This window comes from Phragmites australis, chromosome 11 (genome assembly GCF_958298935.1).
Source record: "Phragmites australis chromosome 11, lpPhrAust1.1, whole genome shotgun sequence".
Classification (NCBI taxonomy): Eukaryota; Viridiplantae; Streptophyta; class Magnoliopsida; order Poales; family Poaceae; genus Phragmites; species Phragmites australis.
The window spans coordinates 26,326,569-26,348,193 of record NC_084931.1 but is presented as its reverse complement, the minus strand read 5'-3'; the positions used below and the strand labels follow the sequence as shown (position 1 = coordinate 26,348,193).

At 45.9% G+C, this 21,625-nt stretch overlaps 1 protein-coding gene across 1 annotated transcript; it reads left to right on the top strand.

The window, feature by feature from the left end:
- The first annotated feature begins 456 nt into the window (after positions 1 to 456).
- LOC133885841 (pleckstrin homology domain-containing protein 1-like) lies at positions 457 to 1,375 on the top strand. The gene has a single exon (XM_062325603.1). The coding sequence runs from the start codon at positions 584 to 586 to the stop codon at positions 1,067 to 1,069; it is 486 nt and encodes a 161-aa protein (XP_062181587.1). The 5' UTR covers positions 457 to 583; the 3' UTR covers positions 1,070 to 1,375.
- The last annotated feature ends 20,250 nt before the right edge of the window (positions 1,376 to 21,625 follow it).

The following is a 21,625-nucleotide window of genomic DNA, read 5'->3' as shown; positions in this document are numbered from 1 at the left end:
GTAATCCAAACACCACATTTTCTTCTCGTATTTTGGCATTGCTCACGAATTGGCAAAGTTGCAATCCAGACGTTATATTGTTGTCTATGTTTTGGTAACACCTGTGTTTTAGTATTACCAAATTTTAGCAGGGTTATATGTGCAACAAACCAAACATCCATATCATATCGGAGGCCACAAGGGTCACTGTTGAGTTTGCTAACAGTCTAAGGTTTTGTGGACTTCCCGATGCAATACAATTGGTGTCTTTACTTATGATGATGAAAATAATCCGCTAAAGTGATCCCGGTATATGGAGACAGAGTTAACAACATACTGCAAGCCTTCTATAAACAACAATGAAGAGAGCAAAAGACATGAACCAAACAGCACCGTAAGATGTGGGTTAAAAAAAAAGGAACCGTTAGGATTTCGTGGGCATCTGGTGAATGAGCAACGCGATTTGGCCATCTGGGAAATGCCTCCCCTTTTCCGATCTGATCACGCCTCACACGCCCGTCCGAGCGAATCCATCAGCGAGAACCCACTTTGATTCCCCGCCCCCGGCGCAAGCCCCCACCCGATCCCCAAATCCCCCGGCGCGATGGCGGCCAGCCTGTGGCGCGCCGTCATGGGCACGAGCGGTTCCTCCTCGTCGCCGCCTGGCGGCGTCGAGTTCTGGCACGGGGCGGAGCGCACGGGGTGGCTGAACAAGCAGGGCGAGTACATCAAGACGTGGCGGCGGCGGTGGTTCGTGCTCAAGCAGGGGCGGCTCTTCTGGTTTAAGGACCCCGCCGTGACGCGGGCCTCGGTGCCCCGCGGCGTCATCCCCGTCGCCTCCTGCCTCACCGTCAAGGGCGCCGAGGACGTGCTCAACCGCCAGTTCGCCTTCGAGCTTTCCACTCCCGCCGAGACCATGTACTTCATCGCCGACTCCGAGAAGGAGAAAGAGGAGTGGATCAACTCCATAGGCCGGTCCATCGTCCAGCACTCCCGATCTGTCACCGACGCCGAAGTTGTCGACTACAACAGCCGCCCCCAGGCCCCACCGCAGCCCAAGGAGAGCGACACGAGCGAGCCGTCAACGTAAGATCGCGGTGATCCCTGTGACTCTCTCGATGGCTCTCAATTGTAGTATATTTACTTCCAGGTGGTTGTGAGCTTGTGGCCATGTTCCGTTGCCTCTTGTCTCTTGATTATATGTATATTAATTACTGCTGTCTCGTAATAAGTTCGGTATTTCTGTGTATAGCTAGTTCTTTTAATATATTACGTGTTGCGTGTTGGTCTTGCAACAGCATAATTTATCAACTGGTTGATATTTGGTTAGTTTTTTGCAGTCATGACGTTTGAAGTCATTGGCTCGAATTTCGGAAATTGCAACTAATCTTAACCATCCAATGCCCCTGTTCCTTTTGTCGAGTTTGGCTTGTTTGATTGAAATGCATTTGTATTGAGTCGTAGAAGATTGTTCGCAAATTACCTCTACTTTATTTGGTACTTGGCATAACTAGAGTCTTTCCCCCATTGAAGTATGTTCCCTAGAAGTATAAACACTGATGTATGTGCAGCAGTATGTTTATTAATCATTAAGTCAAAACAACTATATATCTAGATGCCTAATGCTATGATCTGAATTCTAAAGCGGAAGTTTTGTATAGCGCATTGGAGTATGGAGTACTTCCTAACCACCAATGTGTTCTGTTCTGTTCTGCACTCATGGACATTCTGTATTATTAGTTACTACAGTAAGAGGATGGATTCTCCATCCTTAGTCAATTATTTTTAAATGCCATCTGATGCTAAGATTGCAGTAAGATTGTGGTGATCCCTGTGACTCTCTATATGGCTCTCAATTGTAGTCTATGTATTTCAATTTTCACGTGATTGTGAACTTGTGGCCACACTCCTTTTTTTCCTGTCTCTTGATTATATGTATATTAATGGTTGCTGTATGATAACAACTTCGGCATTTGTGTATAGATGTTAACTTGTTTTATTATACCTATTGGCCTTGCAATAGCATAGTTTACCAACTGGTTGATATTAGGTTAGTTTTGTGCGGTTGTACTGTTTGAAGTTATTGACTCACATTTCAGAAGACAGCAAAGTTTAGTCATCCAATTCTGTCTTTGTTTTTTTCTTAAAGTTTGTTAGATTTAAATGTGTTTGCATGGAGTTCCAGAAGATTGTGCCTGAATTTTCTCTGCTTTATTTGCTGTATATTATGGCATAACTTGGGTCTTTTCCTAATACGATAGCTCCCCTGTTATGTTCCTATGAAGTTTTGTGTCCTATATAAGCTATTAACATTTATGAGAAACTGAGAAATGAGAACAGCTCCAATGGAAGTAGAAATACTGATGTGTGTGCAGCAGTATGTTTGTTAGCGGTCAAGTCGAACGACCATATATAAATGCCAAACGTTGTGATCTGAAGAGTGAAGAGGAAAGTTTGTATAGTACATAGGAATCAGATTGTCTCCTTATAGCAAACTCTTCCCTGGTTCAATCAGTTTGTGTCCCTGTAAATTGTATAGTACATCTATGTTATGTACAGTTTAGAGCTGCAGGTCATGCTAATCTATTTAATTTTTTTTTCTCGTAATGGCACCTGAAATCTCGAGTAGTTGAGACATCAGATGGCTAGTACAACTGGCGTTACGTATCAGGTTCTTTTTTATGCTCATCTTGACCTAGTTCAGTTCAACTACTTGACCTAGTTCAGCTCATCTTGACCGCAGTATGTTCAGGTGCCTAGCTTTTTAGTGATGTTTGATGCAGCAAAGCTACTTGTTTTTTTCTTTTCATATTTCGAAGGAGAAATTTTTTACCCTTCTGTTGATCCTAGCTTCAAGTGACCTTCCTGTATTTATCCGAATCAAGTGATCCATATAGATATACAGTCACTACATTCATTAACTGCATAGATAGATGATTTTGGACTGCCAATGAGATAATATATCAGCATGTGATTTCACTCATGACTGGAGAATATGTTTCATTGAAATCAATATCGGGTCTCTGCATGAACTCTTGTGCTATAAGCCTTACTTTGTATCTTACCACCTCGGTGTTCTCATTTCATTTTTGGACGAAAACCCATTTGATTCCCACAGGGAAGACATTTGGAGGTGTAGGTATTATTTTTATGAATACCTATCTTTTTGTGAGCGAGACTATCAATGTTTGGATTACATCCTTCCATGGAGTCCAGTCAGAGCATTGTTTACACTCTGCCATGGTCTTAGGATCTGGATTATTTTGGAGGTTGTTTGCAATTATAGTAGAGAAGTATATGTCGATAATTCTAGTCTTTTGGTCATATGATTCTCTAAAATCTAGATAGTTAGTGAAAATCTCTTGTACCCTTGATGATTGTTCGTGATTTACTAATACGATTGAGTCGAGGTATTTTGATGTCCCGGTATCTTTAATTGAGTGTACTATTGAGCTGGGTTGTAGATGTTGCTCATCCACTTACTGTTTCATAGGGTTTCTTCCTCTGTTTCCTTTAGCGCTTGCAAGAAGCTATATCCTCTTTTGTAGCCGTATTTCTCCCCCTTTTATTTTGAACAGGAAGTTGAGTGGTTTTTATTGGTACCTCTACTCTTTCGGGCACATTTTTGGCAGAACTACAGGATTTTGTGATACCTTAGTAGTCAGTAAAATGCATTTAGCAAGTTATTTGCAATATGTTACAAATTGATGATGTTTTGAACTTGAAGTTCAGATTCTTAAGTACGTGAAGGCGGAAATGCCTTGGACATTCTAACTGATTTTCTAGCATTCTTTTTGGTACTTGAAATTCTCTAATGCCGGGAAATGTTCCTTATTGAATATACAATTAGCATACCAGGTCGTGAATAGGTCACATGTGAGGGGCTCGAGGTATTTAATGATCGACGGGGATTGATACCCCATGTAGATCCCTAATTTCCTATGTGGGTCTATGGATATACGCTGTGGTGGTGAGATTGGTATGTATGTAGCGCAACCGAATTTACATAGATAGGAAATACTTAGTGGATTTTCATGTACTAATTGTAGAGGAGAAGTACTATGATATGCAGTAGGTGGCAATTAAATTAAGTCATCGGCGTGTAAAACTGTATGACCCTAATATGAAACTAGTAAGTTGCAATTCTGTAATAAGGGTCATGCAATGAGCTTAATTTTTTTGATAAGGGATTTTGCTAAACTATTTTGAGTATCGACATATGGGACATAATGCTAAACTTGAATTCCTGGGATTAGACAATAGTCATGGAAAGCACGTGAGGGGAATTATGCAATATTGTCCATTCGAATTGATTGAATTCGATGTTCAGGATAATGTGCTCGTAATTTAATAATTTGAACCATTATTTTTGTGAATGCATGGTTTCGTGTGGACAAGAGACATGTGAGACCATTGTGTAGATGCATCTATTAGAACCATGAAATACCTGAATGAATCAGTTAATGGTTGGATAGGATCACAGATATCACCTTGAATATGCTCAAGGAATTTGAGTGATTTTGCTTGAATTTTAAGGTAAGATGGCCTTAGAATTAGCTTCCATGTAGCGCATACAATGCACATAAAATCTGAACATTGAGGAAATTTAGCATCATTTAAATCATGACCAATAAAATTGCTGATAATTTTTCACATCATCCTTATACCGGGATGACCAAGGCGATCATGTCAAGTTTGGAATGTATTGACATTTTGAAAAATTACCTTGTATACAATATTTGCTATAGGTTTGATGTATGCGTAGTATAATCCAGATGATAAAGAGGGAATTTTCTCCAGTATTTGTTTGCTATATCCATTGTTTTTCGTTAAGAAGAGACATTCTTTTTTTTGTCATCATGAGTTTCAATATGAAAAATATTCTGACGGATATCTCTATAACTTAGTAAGGTACAAGTTGAATTAGGATATAATAAACCATTCTCGATTATAACTTGAGTACCCATATGAAGAGTAATTATGTTACGATCGAAGTCAACAATTTTTTCATCGTGTTCAATGATTATCAAACATTTCCTTGTCTTTTAGTAAGAGTTTGGAAATATTTTATTTTCCTAAGTATAAAATTTATGGTGCAACTTTCCACAAGGTATATTTCCTCCTTCGTTGGATTGACTCCCGTAGAAATCTATATATAGAATTGAAGAATTTAATATGAAATATTTTTATCAGATATATAGAATAGATACAAATTTTATTTAGTATCATAAGTACCGATATAATATTGTGACATACAATACATAATGATGACAACTTGTTTTTACAACTAATAAACGTAGATAACATAGTATCTTCGGAATTGGAAAACTAAATAAGGTCTCCAAACATGTCATGCGACGCAAAATCAACGATCATATTTTTCATGCTCATGGGATCTTCTGGCAGCAGAAGAGTTTGGTTTTTACTTGGTTCTTATGGAACTTGTTGTGAATAACTAACCTCCTTGGTGGTGTTAGTTTGAAGATTGAAGTGTGCTTCATAACTTTGTCCTTGAGCATGTCGGGTACGACCCATGGATTGTAAGTAGAGATAAATTAAATATCTCGAGGTTCCACATTTCTTAGTAGTGTGCTTGTAGCGGCTACACTTGCAGCAAACATTAGATTTGTAAAATTTAGGTTTAGATATGCCTTTCCCTTTTTCTGGTGCACGTGGTTTTTGCTTCTTGTTGTGTATGTGTTAACCTTTAAAGTTTGTTGGTTGTCTTCTAGAAGAGCTATCAAACTTATTGTTATTTTGGATATTAGAATGTACTTTAAGTAAAGGAGTAGCATCTATTGGATGTTGATGATGATTTCTTAGAAGGAGTTTATTATGCTTTTAAGCCTGAAGTAAAATATGTATTAAGTCAGAATAAACTTGGTATTCTCTTGCATGATATTGTTGCTGTAAGATCCTATCAGCGGGAAGCATAGTAGATAAAATTTTCTCTATATTTTCCGCTTTAGTAGGCTCTTTTCGCAAAAAACATAACTTAAAATACATTTTATGAATAATATGATTGTAATATTCGACGGATTTGAAATTATAGAGTTAGACATGTGTTCATCTATAACTTGAATCAGGCAGAATGATTGTCTTTTACTGTTCATATCTTGTTTTGACAGCTAGCCACAATGTTTTCGGATTTTCTTCTATCAGATACTCAGATTTAAAATCCAGATGTATATGATACCTTATTATGTATAATGCACCATATTTAACTTGATTTGTGAGCAGTGGATCTCCCTTTTTGGAGAGGTTGGAGTGCTGCTACCATTCCGTATGACGCAAAGTTCACATTGACATCCATTGCTCATGTCGGGTAATTATGACCATCGAGTGTGAGTATATCGAACTCTTTGTTGGTCATTTTAACCTACATGGATTTAAACCATAGATTTGATTAATTTACTATTGGTAAATTAAAAATTATCATGATATTGTTGTAATAATGATGCAAAATATGTAAAATCAAGTTGAGACTTGAATTACATAGTGTAGATCTCAAATTATGTAGCTAATACGTTGAAGATCATCACAAAATATGATGTAGATCTCGTAATAGTAGGAGGCATAATATGACAATTGTCAGTAGATGTCTAGATGTCTATGTTCCTATTGTCTTGTATTATGCTAAGTATAATATTTAGAAGAGCACATTAAAGGTAGTTATTTTATCAAGATGACAAAATATAGATCTTACAGAAATGATGGATAATCTGTAAATATGCAGTAGATTCATATCTTCATTATCTTGTGTTTCTCAAATATGAAACCACGGTAATCACTTAATTTGATTTTGCATTGTAATTTTGCTTGAATTAAGCACTTTTAGGCATAAAATCTCTTTGGGCTTAACTGAGATGAATTATAGTATAATCTTGCAAGAAAAATAAATCTCAATTGCAAAATTAAAGTGGTCGTAAACATCATTGCATGTTATAGGGATTGCATGAAGCAAACATACTGGACAGTGCATAATATTCTAGAAAAAAGATCTAGAATGTTACATTACAACAGTAAATAGTACTGAATGTAATTATAGTAAACACTGAGGGCTTAAACATGAAAAGTACTTAATACACAGTACTACCAGTTGGATCATCTTGCAATTTGTGAGAAACCCAGGGTTTTTGCAAAATGGCCTATGGCCTCTATTGCTTGGGCTGGCGCATGGTGCTAAGCGACATGGGCCGAAGCCTGAATGGCCTTTCGGCTCGTGCGGTCGGGCATGGGAAGGATCAGGTCAACTTGACCTGGGCTTGGGCCTTGGCAGTCTTTAGGCTGGCCCAGGTGAGAGCTCACACGACGGCTGATAAAAGGGGCGATGGCCGGTGATTAGGGTTAGGGATTCCCCAGGCCCGGCCGCCATTGTGAGGACCCGTCTAAATTAAATTCGAGTTAACCATTAGGACGATCATTTTAATAAGATGAGAGCTGGCCCACATCCGTCTCTTGACACACCATGTGCTAACCCATATCTCACCACAACAATCATAGCCATGAATGACTAAAGCGAATCTAACTCTAGTAGTCCCTATATGTGTGCTTTGGTAACTCGTACAAGAGATACTACCCACACATACCTTTACAATATGAATATCACAACATCAAGTTAAACAAGATTACAAGTGATTACAAGCTGAACGAAATAACAAGGACAAATGTTTTCTAGCATAAATCACAGCAGAAGAAAAACATCTAGAAATAAAATGAAGGCCCATGACGCCATTAACCCACAAGGCAACCGGCTGGGGTTAGTAGTTGTATATCGACTACTCGCCATCACACAGCTCTTGGTGGGATTCGAGCAGCCGACACCCATCTGTACCTGGAAAGAAAACAAGCAGCGTGAGTATGAAGGTACTCGTAAGACTTAATCCATAGTGGGTACATATAATAATCCGACTCTAAGGAAAATGCATTTGTGGATGCGTATCAAGGAATCGACCATAAAGGTTAAATGAATTTGTAATGCAAAAGCAATTTCAACTCAAGTGTGAGCAGCTACAACCTAGCAATTATACCTTTCTATACTGAGATCATCAACATAACATGTCTGTAACTTGAAACATCTCAACTCATCGACCACCATCTGTATGCACTTCCCATCATACTCTCACAACCATATTCGGAACTCTACGATTGATGTAAATAGACAAAAACATATTCATGACCGAGAGCACGGCAATTCGAATTGATTTTTTACCCTGCAGGGGTACTCCATTACCCATACGATTTGAAGACCATACGGCTTGCGTGACCACACAGGTCCACACAAGGGGTACTGTCGGAGGATGAACTCCTGTCTCAGGGATCCCGAGAGACCCCTTTTTTAAAGATTCGGCCGGGGGGATGATCCTGAACGAGCTTGTCTGGGAAATAGATGGGAGCGGAAATAAATGCAGTGGCTGGTGGTGGGAGATGATCGTCCTAGTGCAAGAAAGATGGGTGCACCGGGGTTTAGACAGGTTCGGGCCGCACGGAGGCGTAACACCCTACTCCTGTGTGAGTGCTATACCTTTCCTTGAAGGGAATTCTTCAAGGATGTATCTGGTTACAGGGGTGAGCTGTCTACAGAGAGCTTGAGACTCTCATGTTCTAGCTTGGCTCGAGCTTGTTTGTGATGTTCTTCGTCTTTTGATCTGAGCTTCGGGGTCTTTTTTGAGGGCTTCCGGATCTGAGGCGGAATTCTTCAAGGATGAGTCGTGAGTCGTGTGTTGTGTGTCGTGAGCTGTGAGCTGTGAGCGTTGGCTGTGTATTCTCCATCCTTTCCTTTTATAGGCGCGCCAACCTCGACTTATCCTGAATGGGAAAGAGGGGGCGCACGTGCCAAGGTGCCACGGAGAAAGGCGTCATCATTCCGTCTTGGCGAAGTGACAGGGGCGGTGGAAAATTGCGGCGTGCATCCGACCACCCGCCACTGTGGAGGTCCCTCGGCGCCATTAAGAGGGCCCACCGGGCAGCCGCAGAGGTGCCCGGTGCGCCCACCCTGTCTTGTCCTTCTGCCAGGGCAGGGTGGCAGGCGGAGCGCTTCGATTCTGGCAACATTATCCCGAGGCACCAGGGTGAAACGGGACGGGACCCGTGCATTTAATGGACCCACGCCCCCCTGCCAGAGCATGGCAGGGTCTGACACTAGGGCGTGGGCAGCTGAGAATGTCAGGATGTCAGGATGTCAGGCCGCGCGTGCCTATTAAATGCGGCATTCGTGTCTTTGACTGGCTGACACCCCGGCAAGGGGACCCTTTGGGTCGTCGAACGATCTTGCGCGAACCTTCGGGGAACCGAGTCCTCGGGGGCTGCCACGTGCAGCCCCGAGCACCCTCTCCCGAGCACTCCGGTGAGACCTTCGGGGAACCGAGTCCTCGGGGGCTGCCACGTGCAGCCCCGAGCACTCTCTCCCGAGCACTGGGGGAAACTTTCGGGGAACCGAGTCCTCGGGGGCTGCCACGTGCAGCCCCGAGCACTCTCTCCCGAGCACTGGGGGAAACCTTCGGGGAACCGAGTCCTCGGGGGCTGCCACGTGCAGCCCCGAGCACTCTCTCCCGAGCACTTCCTTCCCGGTACTTGGACTCCGCGGATCATCGGGGAACTGGGGTGCTCGGGAACCAGAGGCGGCGGCCCCGAGCACCTTCTCCCGGGACTTAGCCTCTTCTTATCTCGCAGGGCGGACCTCGCGGGATGGTGACGCGTGGCGGATGGCCGGCCCGGTCTCGGGACTCAGGGACCCCTGGTTCCTGATACACCGACATGTACTCATGTCAATCTTTCCCAAATAAGCTCAATCGTTTGAACATACGCCTCGGCATGCGGGGGTCATCTAGAACTACTACTCAGAGCAAACTAGATACTCCTTCCAAGCCTATTATGCCGACAACACCCGAGACTAGCACGCAAAAAATCACAGCTACATAAGGTATTCGGCTCATCTGTCCCATATATGGATACATGGTAAGTACAGACAAGTACTAAAACCAACTGCAATAACGGATGGTGCTTAATCGATTCAAGCGGGTCTATAGCATCCGAGACTCCCTTCTCGAGCCATTCTTATTGCCCATCTAAATCTTGACTCATCCTCATTAACTTACATCATCCTCCATCATTATTATCTTTATGATATAAAATAAGCACTAAGCTCGCGAACGATGATCAAACCACCGCTCGACTTCTACCTAGGACCTATGCTATGCTAAGCATAATGCATTCTTTTTACGTTAGACTATTATGTAACATGAACAACCCATGTTACAAAGGATCAAGTGATAAACAATATAAAGGGAGGGTAATGCAATAAATAGGATCTAACCCAAAATCCGACATAAGACTCGTTGACATACAAACATACATAAAGCATAACTTATCAATTGACATAATATATGATTCAAAGTAATTGGATAAAAATGCTTAGATTCTTGCCTTGCTAATCAGCTTCATAATCAAGGGAAATAACTTCCAAATCGTCCTCGGTCACTAAGAAGAACGTATGCAATGATGAGCATGAAAGAGATATTATGAAAATGCTATAAAATTTTAATGGGAATATGGTACTGGGTAATAAATATAATGCAGCAAGAAACATTAGAATTTAATCACATAGGCTCATGGTATAAATGATTTATTTAAGGTCTATCAAAAAGGACTCTAATTAAACTAGACATTAAGATTAAATGAACTTCAATACTTTAATTTCATACCAACATTTTTTTTCTAAATAGCACTGATCAAAACATGAATTGTCCAAGTGATTTTATAATTTTAGGATATGCTATTAATTAACCTGATTTAATTAAGCTGAAACACATTTAATTAATTAAATAATTATCAAAAAGTCTTTTATTTAAGTTCTAACATTTTTAACATGTAGTTATACTCATATGTAGCTAACGCAACTGGTTTAATGATTTTTGGAGTTCGTATGAATTAATTATGAAATTTACAAGCTATCAGCAAAGTAAAAAAAAAAAGAAAAGACGCCTGATCAACAGTATAATCCGGATGCTTCGGGTTGAACTCAGACCCTCCGGGTTTTGGAGTCTCCAGGTGAACCTCCGGGTGGGGTACTTGGGTATTTTTGTTTGGATCATCTGAAACCTCCGAGTTGAACTCGGACCCTTCGGATTCCGGAGTCCCAAGTGAACCTCCGGGTGGGGGTCCTCGGATATTTTTGGTTAGGATCATCCGAAACCTCTGGGTTGTGATCATGAATCTTTGGATTCCTGCAGAATACATGTTTTGTGACATTTTTTCGACCAATTCAACTTGCATGTCTCTCTAAATCGAGGATAAACATGTTTGACACTAATGCATAGATTCTAGACCTAATTTACCCACTTTACAAGCTCAAATCACTAGCTCTAATTTCTTCAAAACTTCTCATAATAGCTCCATTTCATCAAGAATGAAATGGTGCTACGCAACCTCGCAAACACACCTCCAAGATCTATCAAAAAACCAACTAAAACGTGCATCCTCACCAAAAAAAATCCTAGGAGACATACCCACATCCTTATGGAGGTTGGTGACCTTCGGTTGGGGGAGAAATCAGAGGAAAAAGGGCTTAGAGAAGAGGTCCAAGCTTGCTGAAAATTTTAGTGCAAAGGCGGTGATGAAATTGGATTGCAAATCCTTCAAAACCTCATGCATGCAATTGAATCTAGGATGGATGGAGAACTTGGGATGAGAGGAAAACAATGGTAACATATGCAACCTTGCTTCTTGCTCCTTAGGTGGGATTTTGAGGAAGAAATGAGATAGAGCTTGAGAGAGAGGGAGATGGTTGGTGTTGTCTCTCTTTGGCTGGTTGAGAGAGCAAGAGAGAGTGAGAGTGAGAGGCGTGAGGAGAGGGAGCAGGGAATGGGGCTACTACAGCCAAAAGAGAGGCAATGAGGCGGTGGGACCGGCTAGCTCATGTGGCCCACATGCTAGAGACAAGATATTTTTAGCTACAAAATATTTTCTCTCTCCTCATTTTACTAACCCAAAACAAGGTATTCTAGTGCCTCAAAAATTCTACGAATTTTTGTGCCACATTGAAAAATGAGATGAACTCATTTAAAAATGGATTGAATCACAATGCTTACATGGATATAAAACAAAAGGAGAAAATTTTAACACTGGGTATTTTCACAACACTTCGCAAAAATTAAGCCATCAAAAGAATTTAACAAGCACTTAACAATTAAACATAATACTTATGATGCATGATTATGCTTAATGACATGATTATAGTTCTTGGACATGACACCAACACTCGTACGCGTCGTCGTCGTCGTGCCACTTTGCCACCACGCCTACTCTGCCGCTGTCGCACCTATGTGCTTTAGAGTGGGGTGTACTCCTCATCTGACGAGGGGGAGAGGAAGCCTATCGTGCCGCCACGTGGGGCCTCAAAGCGAAGGCCTGTGGCCGTTGGGGACAAAGAGCCTGGGCGTAAGCCGGGACGACAGTTCATCATTGCAGGGGTGAATCGACGGAGGACATGGCCAACCAGAGTATAGGGTGTCATCGAGGTCCCTTCGCCTGCGGGAGTGGTGAGGACGGGGCCTGCACCATGTGGAGGAGAGGAGCTGCCCAAGGTGGATCCGGTCACCGGGTCATTGAAGAAGGGGGGTAACCCACGGCGAGCCGCCATAGTGTCACCCAGGTTAACCAAGAGTGTTGGCGTGACTTCACAGGTCGCCGATGGGACTCGCATCGAAGCAGGTGCGCCGCTGCTAATGCAGCGCACGGCTATGGCGGCAAGTCGGCTAGGGCGGCTCAGTCCAGGCGCCGTCGAAGCGGTCGATGTAGGTCTCAGGGAAGGGAGCGTCGATTCAGCGTGTATGTGAACAGCGCGAAGTCGTGCACGGGATAGTAGGCATGGACTTGTGTGCGTAGAGGGGCATTGTTCGCAAGCGCGGTCGGGGTTGGAGGTGGGTGGCTTGGGCCGGCGTGGTGCCTCACCACCGGAGGACGACGAGGCATGTGTGGGTCACGGCCACCACATCCGTGGGAGCAGCGGCCATGGTGGCCGTGATCCATAGGGGCGTGGTGGCGACGTCAACTATCATTTTGATGAAGACCATGACGATGACGGCCTGCTTGGCGTAAGACACGAAGAAGAATGGCGGCAATCGAAGATAACTTTATCCATGGCATTTCTCACCTTCTATGATCGATGGAAGCCTTCGTGCCTCTTGTTCTTGTGTTGATTGCTCAGTGGAGATTCACATGACTAATAATGTGTCAAGGGTTAATCAATGACATTGATTCCGGAGTATGTTGGATAGTGGGTGTGTGAACGACGTTTCGGGAACATAGGGAGCTGATGAGCCGACGTTCAGTGAAGCACAAGATGAATTTTGTGTGTGACGAACTCTGAGATGCATGGAGTTATACAGGTTCGGGCCTCCTAGAGGATAATAACTCTACGTCTTTTGTGTTGTGTTTATGGAGGATCTGAGTGGGTTATAGAGGGTATTCTAGCTAGTTGCTAGGCTTCTTTTTTCTTTTGCTTTACAAACGGGGTCCTCATCCCTTTATATAGGAGGGAGGAAGAGAACTTACACGTGGGTTCAAACAGAGGACTCCTGCTCATCCTAATATCTAACCCAAGCCATCATTACATAGGACAGAGCGTGTCCACTTGCCCTGAGGGTTTGATACATCCCCTCATCGTGCGTCGTAGATCTTTGGCTGTCACGTCATCTCGTTCGGATGCTCTGCCCACCGCTTGTGTGTGGAGTTATCAACTTGCCTAACCGGCCTACTAACATCGTCCCATCCATTGTGAGGCGCCATGTTGGTCTGCACTGCCCCACCTCATAGCATTTAATACCATGGGATGGGACGCTACCCTTCTACATTGCCCATGACTTTGTTCGTAGGGGAAAACGCCTGGGGAAGGAAAAATACTTGAGTAGATATCAATAAATGTGATTAGACAGTTTATGTTAGGTCCGGCCCTACGACCAGTGGGGCTGGTAGTGGGTTCAGGTGAGTTCCCAATGAAGTTGGTCGTGTAAGCCTCGTACTGGTCACGGGACTTCCTACCCTGGTCATGCGACTGACTAGCTTTTAGGAAATACGCATCCCCGGTTCTTATATTCCTTGGGGGACCCTTTTGCCAGGGTACCCCTATACTCCATACATCGACAGTAGCCCCCAAACTTCCCCATGATCGTGGTCTATCCTGGTCGTACAACTTAGGCCCCTAACAAACGTAATCTGTCTGGAGAGTGGTCGTTTTGACGTCGTTAGTCTTCCGAGTTTAAGTCTGAGTTTTTGTGTCACAGGGGGAGCTTTTAATCGTCCTGAGAGAGAGACATTGATTCCTACTGGCCCTAAAGGACTCTTTGGTTCCTGTAGTGTGCCCCCTCGGATTTCGAGTGGCTTGACCGCTGCGCCTGTTGGGGTGTTGCTGGGGATCTTTTAAAAAAAAGGAGTGTTTGACGATCTTTTGGACTGCCCTCACATCTTCCTTCACGTCTCACGTTCTGCTTAGTAGTGTTGGCAAGCCCTGGGGTCATGGCGTGCTCCTTTCCTTCTTCGCAGGAGAGCTTGACGACTTCGGAAGGCTTAGTGAGGGCCAAGTCGCCTCCGGTGCTGGTCTTGCTCGCCGTGGTGCCTCCAAAGTCAATCGACGTTGCGGGTATGCTTGCAAGGTTGAAGATGGTGCTTGCCAAGTTGGATCTGGCGACCATCATTTCTTGCTCTTTCATCGTGGATTGTATTCTGCTGGTTCGTTTTTGTCTCCAGTCCGAGCGGATCCCCCGGCCAAGGTCATCGAAGTCTCCGATGATGAGGGGAAGATCGATTGGGACCTTCTGGAGGAAGAGGTTGACGAAGAGGAGAAATTGGAGATGAAGTGGAAGGAGGGTCTGCTAGGTGCGTTGGTGTTGGTCAGTAGCTCCAGCAGGGTCCTTACGTCGGCCGTCGCTCGATCCCCGGAGTGGTAAGCTGCTGCTTCTGGGTTTCTTGACTCTTTCTAGGGTAAATGGGGATCACACGCTTTTGAGTTTCTAAAGGTGATGGATCCACCCTTATTTCATGAGTCTGGTGGATCCTTTCCATCAACTTTGTACTGACTTTTATGAATAAGAAAAAAAGCGTGGTGGTGGGGGGGGGGGGGGGTTGGACGCCTGTTCTTGTTGTATTCCTCATGCTAGTCGAGCTCTTAGTGCGTAGAACAAGCCACGACTTAGCAAGTTCATTAGGGGCGGGCCACGCTCGGCCCTAGCGGGGACTTGTGGCTTTGCGGTCTTTATCTTCGGCTACTTGGTTGTTCAGCATCTTGGTCGCCAACCCCCATAGTGGTCGCCGAGCGTGGTCGCGTGCTGTGGTCGAAGAACCCAGATGTTTGGAGTCCATGGCTGGTCTTGAGGTCCTGCAAAACAGAGAGTCTGGTTTTTCTTTCTTGAATTTTAAGAACTTACAAGTTGTATTCCACGCTCGTTCGGAAGGTCCTGCAAAATAAACAAACAGGCCCATCTTCGAGCGACCATACACATAGAACATGCGTAACAGGGCGATGTTCCAGGAGTTGTGTAATTCATGGTCATCCTCCAAGGCTAGCTTGACCGCACCAGGCCGAGTAATGGCGACCACTTTCTAGGGTCCCTTCATTTGGGAGAGAGCTTATTTCAGCTTGCCTTATTCTAGATTTCCGTAAGGGTGAGGTCACCTACGACCAATGTTCGCTTCCACACCTTTTGGTCGTGGTAGCGTCCGAGGCTCTACTAATAACAGGTGGATCGAATTAGAACGCGATCACAGAACTCTTCAATCAGGTTTATGTTATCCTCCTGCCGTGCCACCTGGTCGTTGTCTGAGTAGTTGCTGACTCGGGGCAACTGAAAGGCGATTTTGCAGGGGAGCATTGCTTTGATGCCAAAAACCAGGAAGAAAGGGGTTTCGACCATGACATGGTTAGGGGTCGTTCATAGCGAGCAGAGTACTGTGGGTAGTTCGTCCACCCAGTGTCCCAAATAGCTTTTAAGCTGGTCGAAGACCCGAGTTTTGATCCCTTGTAGTATCATTCCATTCACCCTTTCGACTTGTCCGATGCTTTGTGGGTGAGCCACAAAGGCGTAGCAAACCTTGGTCTCGTTATCTTCGCAGTAGTCTTGGAAAGCACTACTGGTGAATTGAGTTTCGTTGTCCGTGATTATGCTGTTTGGGCTGCCAAACTGGATTACCAGCCCTCGTATGAACTTAATCGCTGCTGTGGCGGTGATCTTCCTAACAGGCTCGGCCTCGATCCCCTTAGTGAATTTGTTGATCGCCACGAACAGGAATTCAAAACCGTCTGGGGCCTTTGGGAATGCTCCCACGGTATCAAGCCTCTAGACAGCGAAAGGCCAAGAGAGTGGTATGGTTTGCAATGCCTGGGCCGGTAGGTTGGTGTTTCGGCTGTGGTACTGACACGACTCGCACCGTTTCACCAGCTTGTAGCATCCTGGAGGGCAGTAGGCCAATAGAATCCTTGCTGGAACGTTTTTTTGACCAGGGTGCGGTATGAAGCGTGGCTACCACATATGCCTTCGTGGATATCAAAGAGCATTGTTCTCCCCTCTTCCTGAGCAATGCATTTCAGTAAAAGGCTATTGCTCCCTCGGCGGTAGAGGCGTCCCTCTATCAGGGAGTATTTGCTGGCTTGTCGCGAGACCTTTTCTGCTGATGCATCATCATCAGGCACTGCTCAATTCTAAAGGTAATCCAAGATCTAATCCATCCAGGTCGTACCCGAATCAAGCAGGGCGACCACTTGATGGCCACCCGAGGTCGACAGCACTGAAAGAGGCGTTGCCTCAAAAGGTGTTGCCTCGGGTACTCTGTTTCTGAGCGGAACATCCCGAGGTCATGGTGGATGGTCAAGAGAGTCTTTCTTCAAAGATTCTGACTGGCACGGGTTCTTGAGAAGAAGCTAGACGGGCCAGCTCATCGACTAGAAAGTTGTGCTTGCGAGGGATGTGTTTTACCTCAAGATGAGGCATCGCTCTAGTCTTCTCACTTCCACGAGGTATACCGCTATTGTTGGGTCAGAGCATTGAAACTCCTTTTGCACTTGGTTCACGACTAGTAGCGAGTCCCCTATCACCAGTTGTCGTTTAATCCTAAGTGTGGAGGCTGCTTGCATTCCGGATAAGAGGCCCTCATACTCAGCAGTGTTATTAGTGGCTGGAAAATATAATTGAACTATGTAGCTGAGGATGTCACTGGTAGGCGAGGTCAGAACCACTCCAGCCGTGGCTCCCTTTAGTGTGAACAATCCGTTGAAGTGCATGGTCTAGTGCTCGCCTGCCTCTGGTCGCTGTACCTGCTCGGGCTCGAAGGATGACCACTCGGCCACAAAGTCGGCCAGTGCCTAGGAATTGATAGACGTTCGGGGGATGAATTGGAGATTGAATCCCCCGAGCTCTGCTGCCCACTTTGCTGTGCTTTCCGTCTTATCTCTATTATGGAGAATTTCTCTAATTGGAAATGAGAAAATTAGCTTAATTTGTGAGCCTGAAAGTAGTGTCTGAGCTTGCGAGAGGCCATTAGGATGGCATATAGAAGTTTCTGAGCCTATGGGTATCGAGCCTTTACGCCGTGCAGGACCTCACTGACGTAATATACTAGTTGCTGGAGGCCTTCCCACTCGATGAGCAGTACTACGCTAGCGACGTGTGGCGTTGAAGAAATATATAGCAAAAGCTTCTCATTGGATCGAGGCACGGTTAGTATGGGAGGGGAGGAGAGGTACCTTCTGAGCTCTTTAAATGCTACCTCTACCTCTAGCGTCCACTGGAAGTGGTCGTTCTTCTTCAAGAGATTGAAGAGCGACAGTCCCTTCTCCCCTAGCCTCGAGATGGACCTTCTCAAAGCAGCAATGCATCTTGTTAGATTCTGAACCTCTTTTAACCTGGTCGGGGATCTCATTTGGTCGATGACCCTGATCTTCCCAGGGTTCGCTTCTATTCCTCGATGAGATACGAGGAATTCGAGCAACTTCCCTGACTGTACCCCGAATGTACACTTCTCCGAGTTTAGCTTCATGCGGTACATCCAGAGGTTGTCGAAAGTCTTTTGAAGGTCTGCGACCAGGTCTGCCCCGGTCCTACTTTTGACGACCACATCGTCTACGTATGCCTCAACATTTCTTTCGAGTTGTGGTTGGAGAACGAGTTGAATACATTGATGGTACGTGGCAACAACGCTTTTTAAACCAAAAGGCATTTTTACATAGCAAAAGACCCCAAAGGGGGTAACAAAAGCCGTCTTTTCTTCATCTTCCCTAAACATGCTAATTTGATGGTACCCCGATCGAGCATCTAAGAAACATAACAGGTCGCTGCCGGCGGTGGAGTCAACTAGCTAGTCGATGCACGGAAGAGGAAAAAGGTCTTTCAGGCATGCCTTGTTGAAGTCGGTGAAGTTGATGCACATTCTCCACTACCATTGTGCTTCCGGACCATGATTGGGTTAGCCAGCCACTCTGGGTACTGCACCTCCCGAATGAAGTCTGCTTCTAAGAGCTTGTCGATCTCCTGATGAAGTGCTTCCTTTCGGTCGACTTCACTAGTCACACATCTGGTCGCATAGACAATTTGTGCTCAATCACATCCCTGGGGACTCTGGGCATATAGGACGGATTCCATGAGAAAACGTCCGCGTTTGCCCGGAGGAAGGCGATAAACGTAAGTTCCTATTTGGTGTCCAGCACGGCCCCAATCTGGACCATCTTGGACGGGTCGGTGTCATCCAGGCTTACCGCCTTGAACCGATCATCTGGGCTGGCAACTACGTGAACCTTCATTGGTCGCCCGCTGGGTTCGGTAGTTACAGGCTACGACCCGGGAGTTAGCTCGACCATGTCAAGGCTCCTCTTGTCGCAGTACAGGGCCGTTTTTGCGTTGCCCATAATGGTGATGGCCCCTACTGGTCCAGGGAGTTTCATCGCTTGGTATGCGTTGTGGGCTATGGCCATGAACTGGGCCATCACTGGTCGCCCGAGGATCGCATTGTACGTGGGCCCGAGGATCGCATTGTACGTGGTCCCAAAGTCAGCCACATCAAATAGGACCCTTTCGGTTCTGAAGTTATCTAGCGAGCTGAAAGTGACGGGAAGCTTGATTTGCCCTAGCAGTTTAGCCGAGGAGCCTGGGGTGATTCCGAAGAAAGGTGGAGATGGCTTCAACGAGCTCCTTGGAATTTGTAGGGTGTCAAGCACGTCGGCGAAGAGGAGGTTGATCGAGCTCCCACCATCGACTAGTACGCGGCCTAACCGGATGTTCTGCACCGTGGTCTCGACCATGATGGGGTAGCGACCAAGGCATCTGATGCACACGGGGTGGTCGGCCTGGATGAATGTGAGCGGGACCTCCGACCACCTTAGGCGTGGGCTCGGGTCTAATACGGTCATCCATACCTCCCGGACCACCAACTTATATTCACTGTTAGAGGAATATGTTGCAGCGCCTCCAAAAATGTGGCGGACCATGTGATCGGCTTGCTGGTAGCCTAGTGCCGACTGGTCAGGAGCGGTCCCATCCTCATTCTCATTGTCGCGCTTGTGCTTGCGCTCCTCGAGCTCCTGGTCGATGATGCCTCACACTACCTTGCACTCGGTCAGGTCGTGGGCGTCTGTTCGATGGATCGAGCAGTAGCCCCGACCCTTTTTCCCTTCTTTCTTTTCGAAGCGACAACGTGTTGGGCCGGTCTACTCGACCGCCAGGACCTCGGGTGGTCTGGCCTTGCGCTTGCTTTTCTTGTCCTTCCGGTCGACCCCTTTGGAAGAGGCGGGCTGGTTGGAGGCAAGACGTGGCCTGATGTTGATTTGTCACTCCCAGGCCTCGACGGCCTGTGCGCACTTGTCCGTGAGCTCAAAGAGCTCGGTGGTGCTTTGTATACTTGGATGGCTAGCTTCTCGACCATTTTCTGGTCTTTGACTCCTCGTTTGAACGCTATGATCATGGATTCTCCCGTGATCCTTGGGATGGTGTTTCGATGCTCAGTGAAACACCGGATAAAGTCTCGCAGCAACTCTCCTTGTCGTTGTCGAACTTGATACAAATCGTCCTTGACCCCAGGTCGGGCGTATGTCCCTTGGAAGTTGGCGACGAACTAGTCCCACAGGTCTTCCCAGGAGTGAACCGACCTGCGGGGGAGGTTCATCAGTCAAGACCGGGCTGAATCAGTCAAGGCGGTAGGGAAATAGTTGGCCATGACCTTCTCATGGCCTCCCGCAGCCTGCACCATAGTGGTGTAGATCTGCAGGAACTCCTATGGGTTGGTCGAGCCATCGTACTTCTTGGCTAGGACTGATAGGAACTTGTCTGGCTAGCGTACCTCTTGTAACTGGACGGATAGGGCATTACACCCTGTCCCGTAGTGGGGGGCCACTCGTTGTTGGGTGGCGGGCTGCGTTGTCAGGTGGAGCCATCTGATGCCTCCCTACTGAGGGAAGGCATGCGGTAGGGCTGCTTGTCCCTTTCCTGCTCCCGCCGAGCCCTGTCCTCCTGCTTTCTAGTGGCCATCTGGCTCCGGATCACGCCACGGAGGTCACGTTGGTGCAGGGAGTCACACAAGTCGGAGGGTTTGCTGTCCCGACAAGGCATGGTCCTTGAGTACTCCCAGTGATTGAGGGAACAAAGGATTTATACCACTATGGGCCTTGTCTTGGCCAGGAGGGCAAAATCACGCAGCCATGGAGCCACCGACGAGCCCTCCAATACATGTACCGGTATGCAGGATTCCTCAGGACAGTGTTAGGGATGCAGGAGGCTGTCCTGAGGAGCCTGCCTATCCGGCGCTGGGCTGGTTTCCCTCTGGGCGTATAGCCGGGGGTTCACCACCGACGTTTGGGATAGAAGGGCCTCCGGCGTCCCCTGCTGCATGTTTCGCCATGCATATCTCGCGTTGGGTCTCGGAGCTCTCTGATTCTGGCTCAGTGTCCCATGCGTGGAGCACACCGGGTTCATCCGAATGGTACCCCATGATGAATACCTCACGGCGGCCAGGGTCCTCAGAACGGGACTCTACGGTTGCCATGGATTCGGCCATGGGTAGCCTGATTGATTTTATTTGAACTTGTTGAAACGACGAAACGCACCCCCTACCTGGCGCGCCAAATGTCAAGGTGAATCCCTGACAGTGATTTCGGAGTATGTTGGACAGTGGGTGCATGAACATCGTTTCGGGAACATAGGGAGTTGATGAGTCGATGTTCGATGAAGCACATGATGAATTGTGTCTGTGACGAACTCTGAGACGCGAGGAGTTATACAGGTTCGAGCCTCTCGAAGGATAATAACCCTATGTCCTGTGTGTTGTGTTTATGGAGGATCTGAGTGGGTTACAGAGGGTGTTCTAGCTGGTTGCCAGACTTCTTTTTTCTTCTGCTTTACAAACGAGCTCCTCATCCTTTTATATAGGAGGAAGGATGAGAACTTATACGTGGGTCCAAACAGAGGAATCCTGCTCATCCTAATATCTAACCTAAGCCATCATTACAGAAGATAGAGTGTACCCACTTTCCCTAAGGGTTTGATACATCCCCTCGTCGTGCGTCGTAGATCTTTAGTTGTCATGTCGTCTCGTTCGAGTGCTCTGATTGCCGCTTGTATGTGGAGTTATCAACTTGCTTGACCGGCCTGCTAGCACCGTTCCATTCGTT

Coding starts and splice junctions, on each gene's coding strand:
- LOC133885841 (XM_062325603.1), top strand. CDS start 584: ATGGCGGCCAGCCTGTGGCGCGCCGTCATGGGCACGAGCGGTTCCTCC.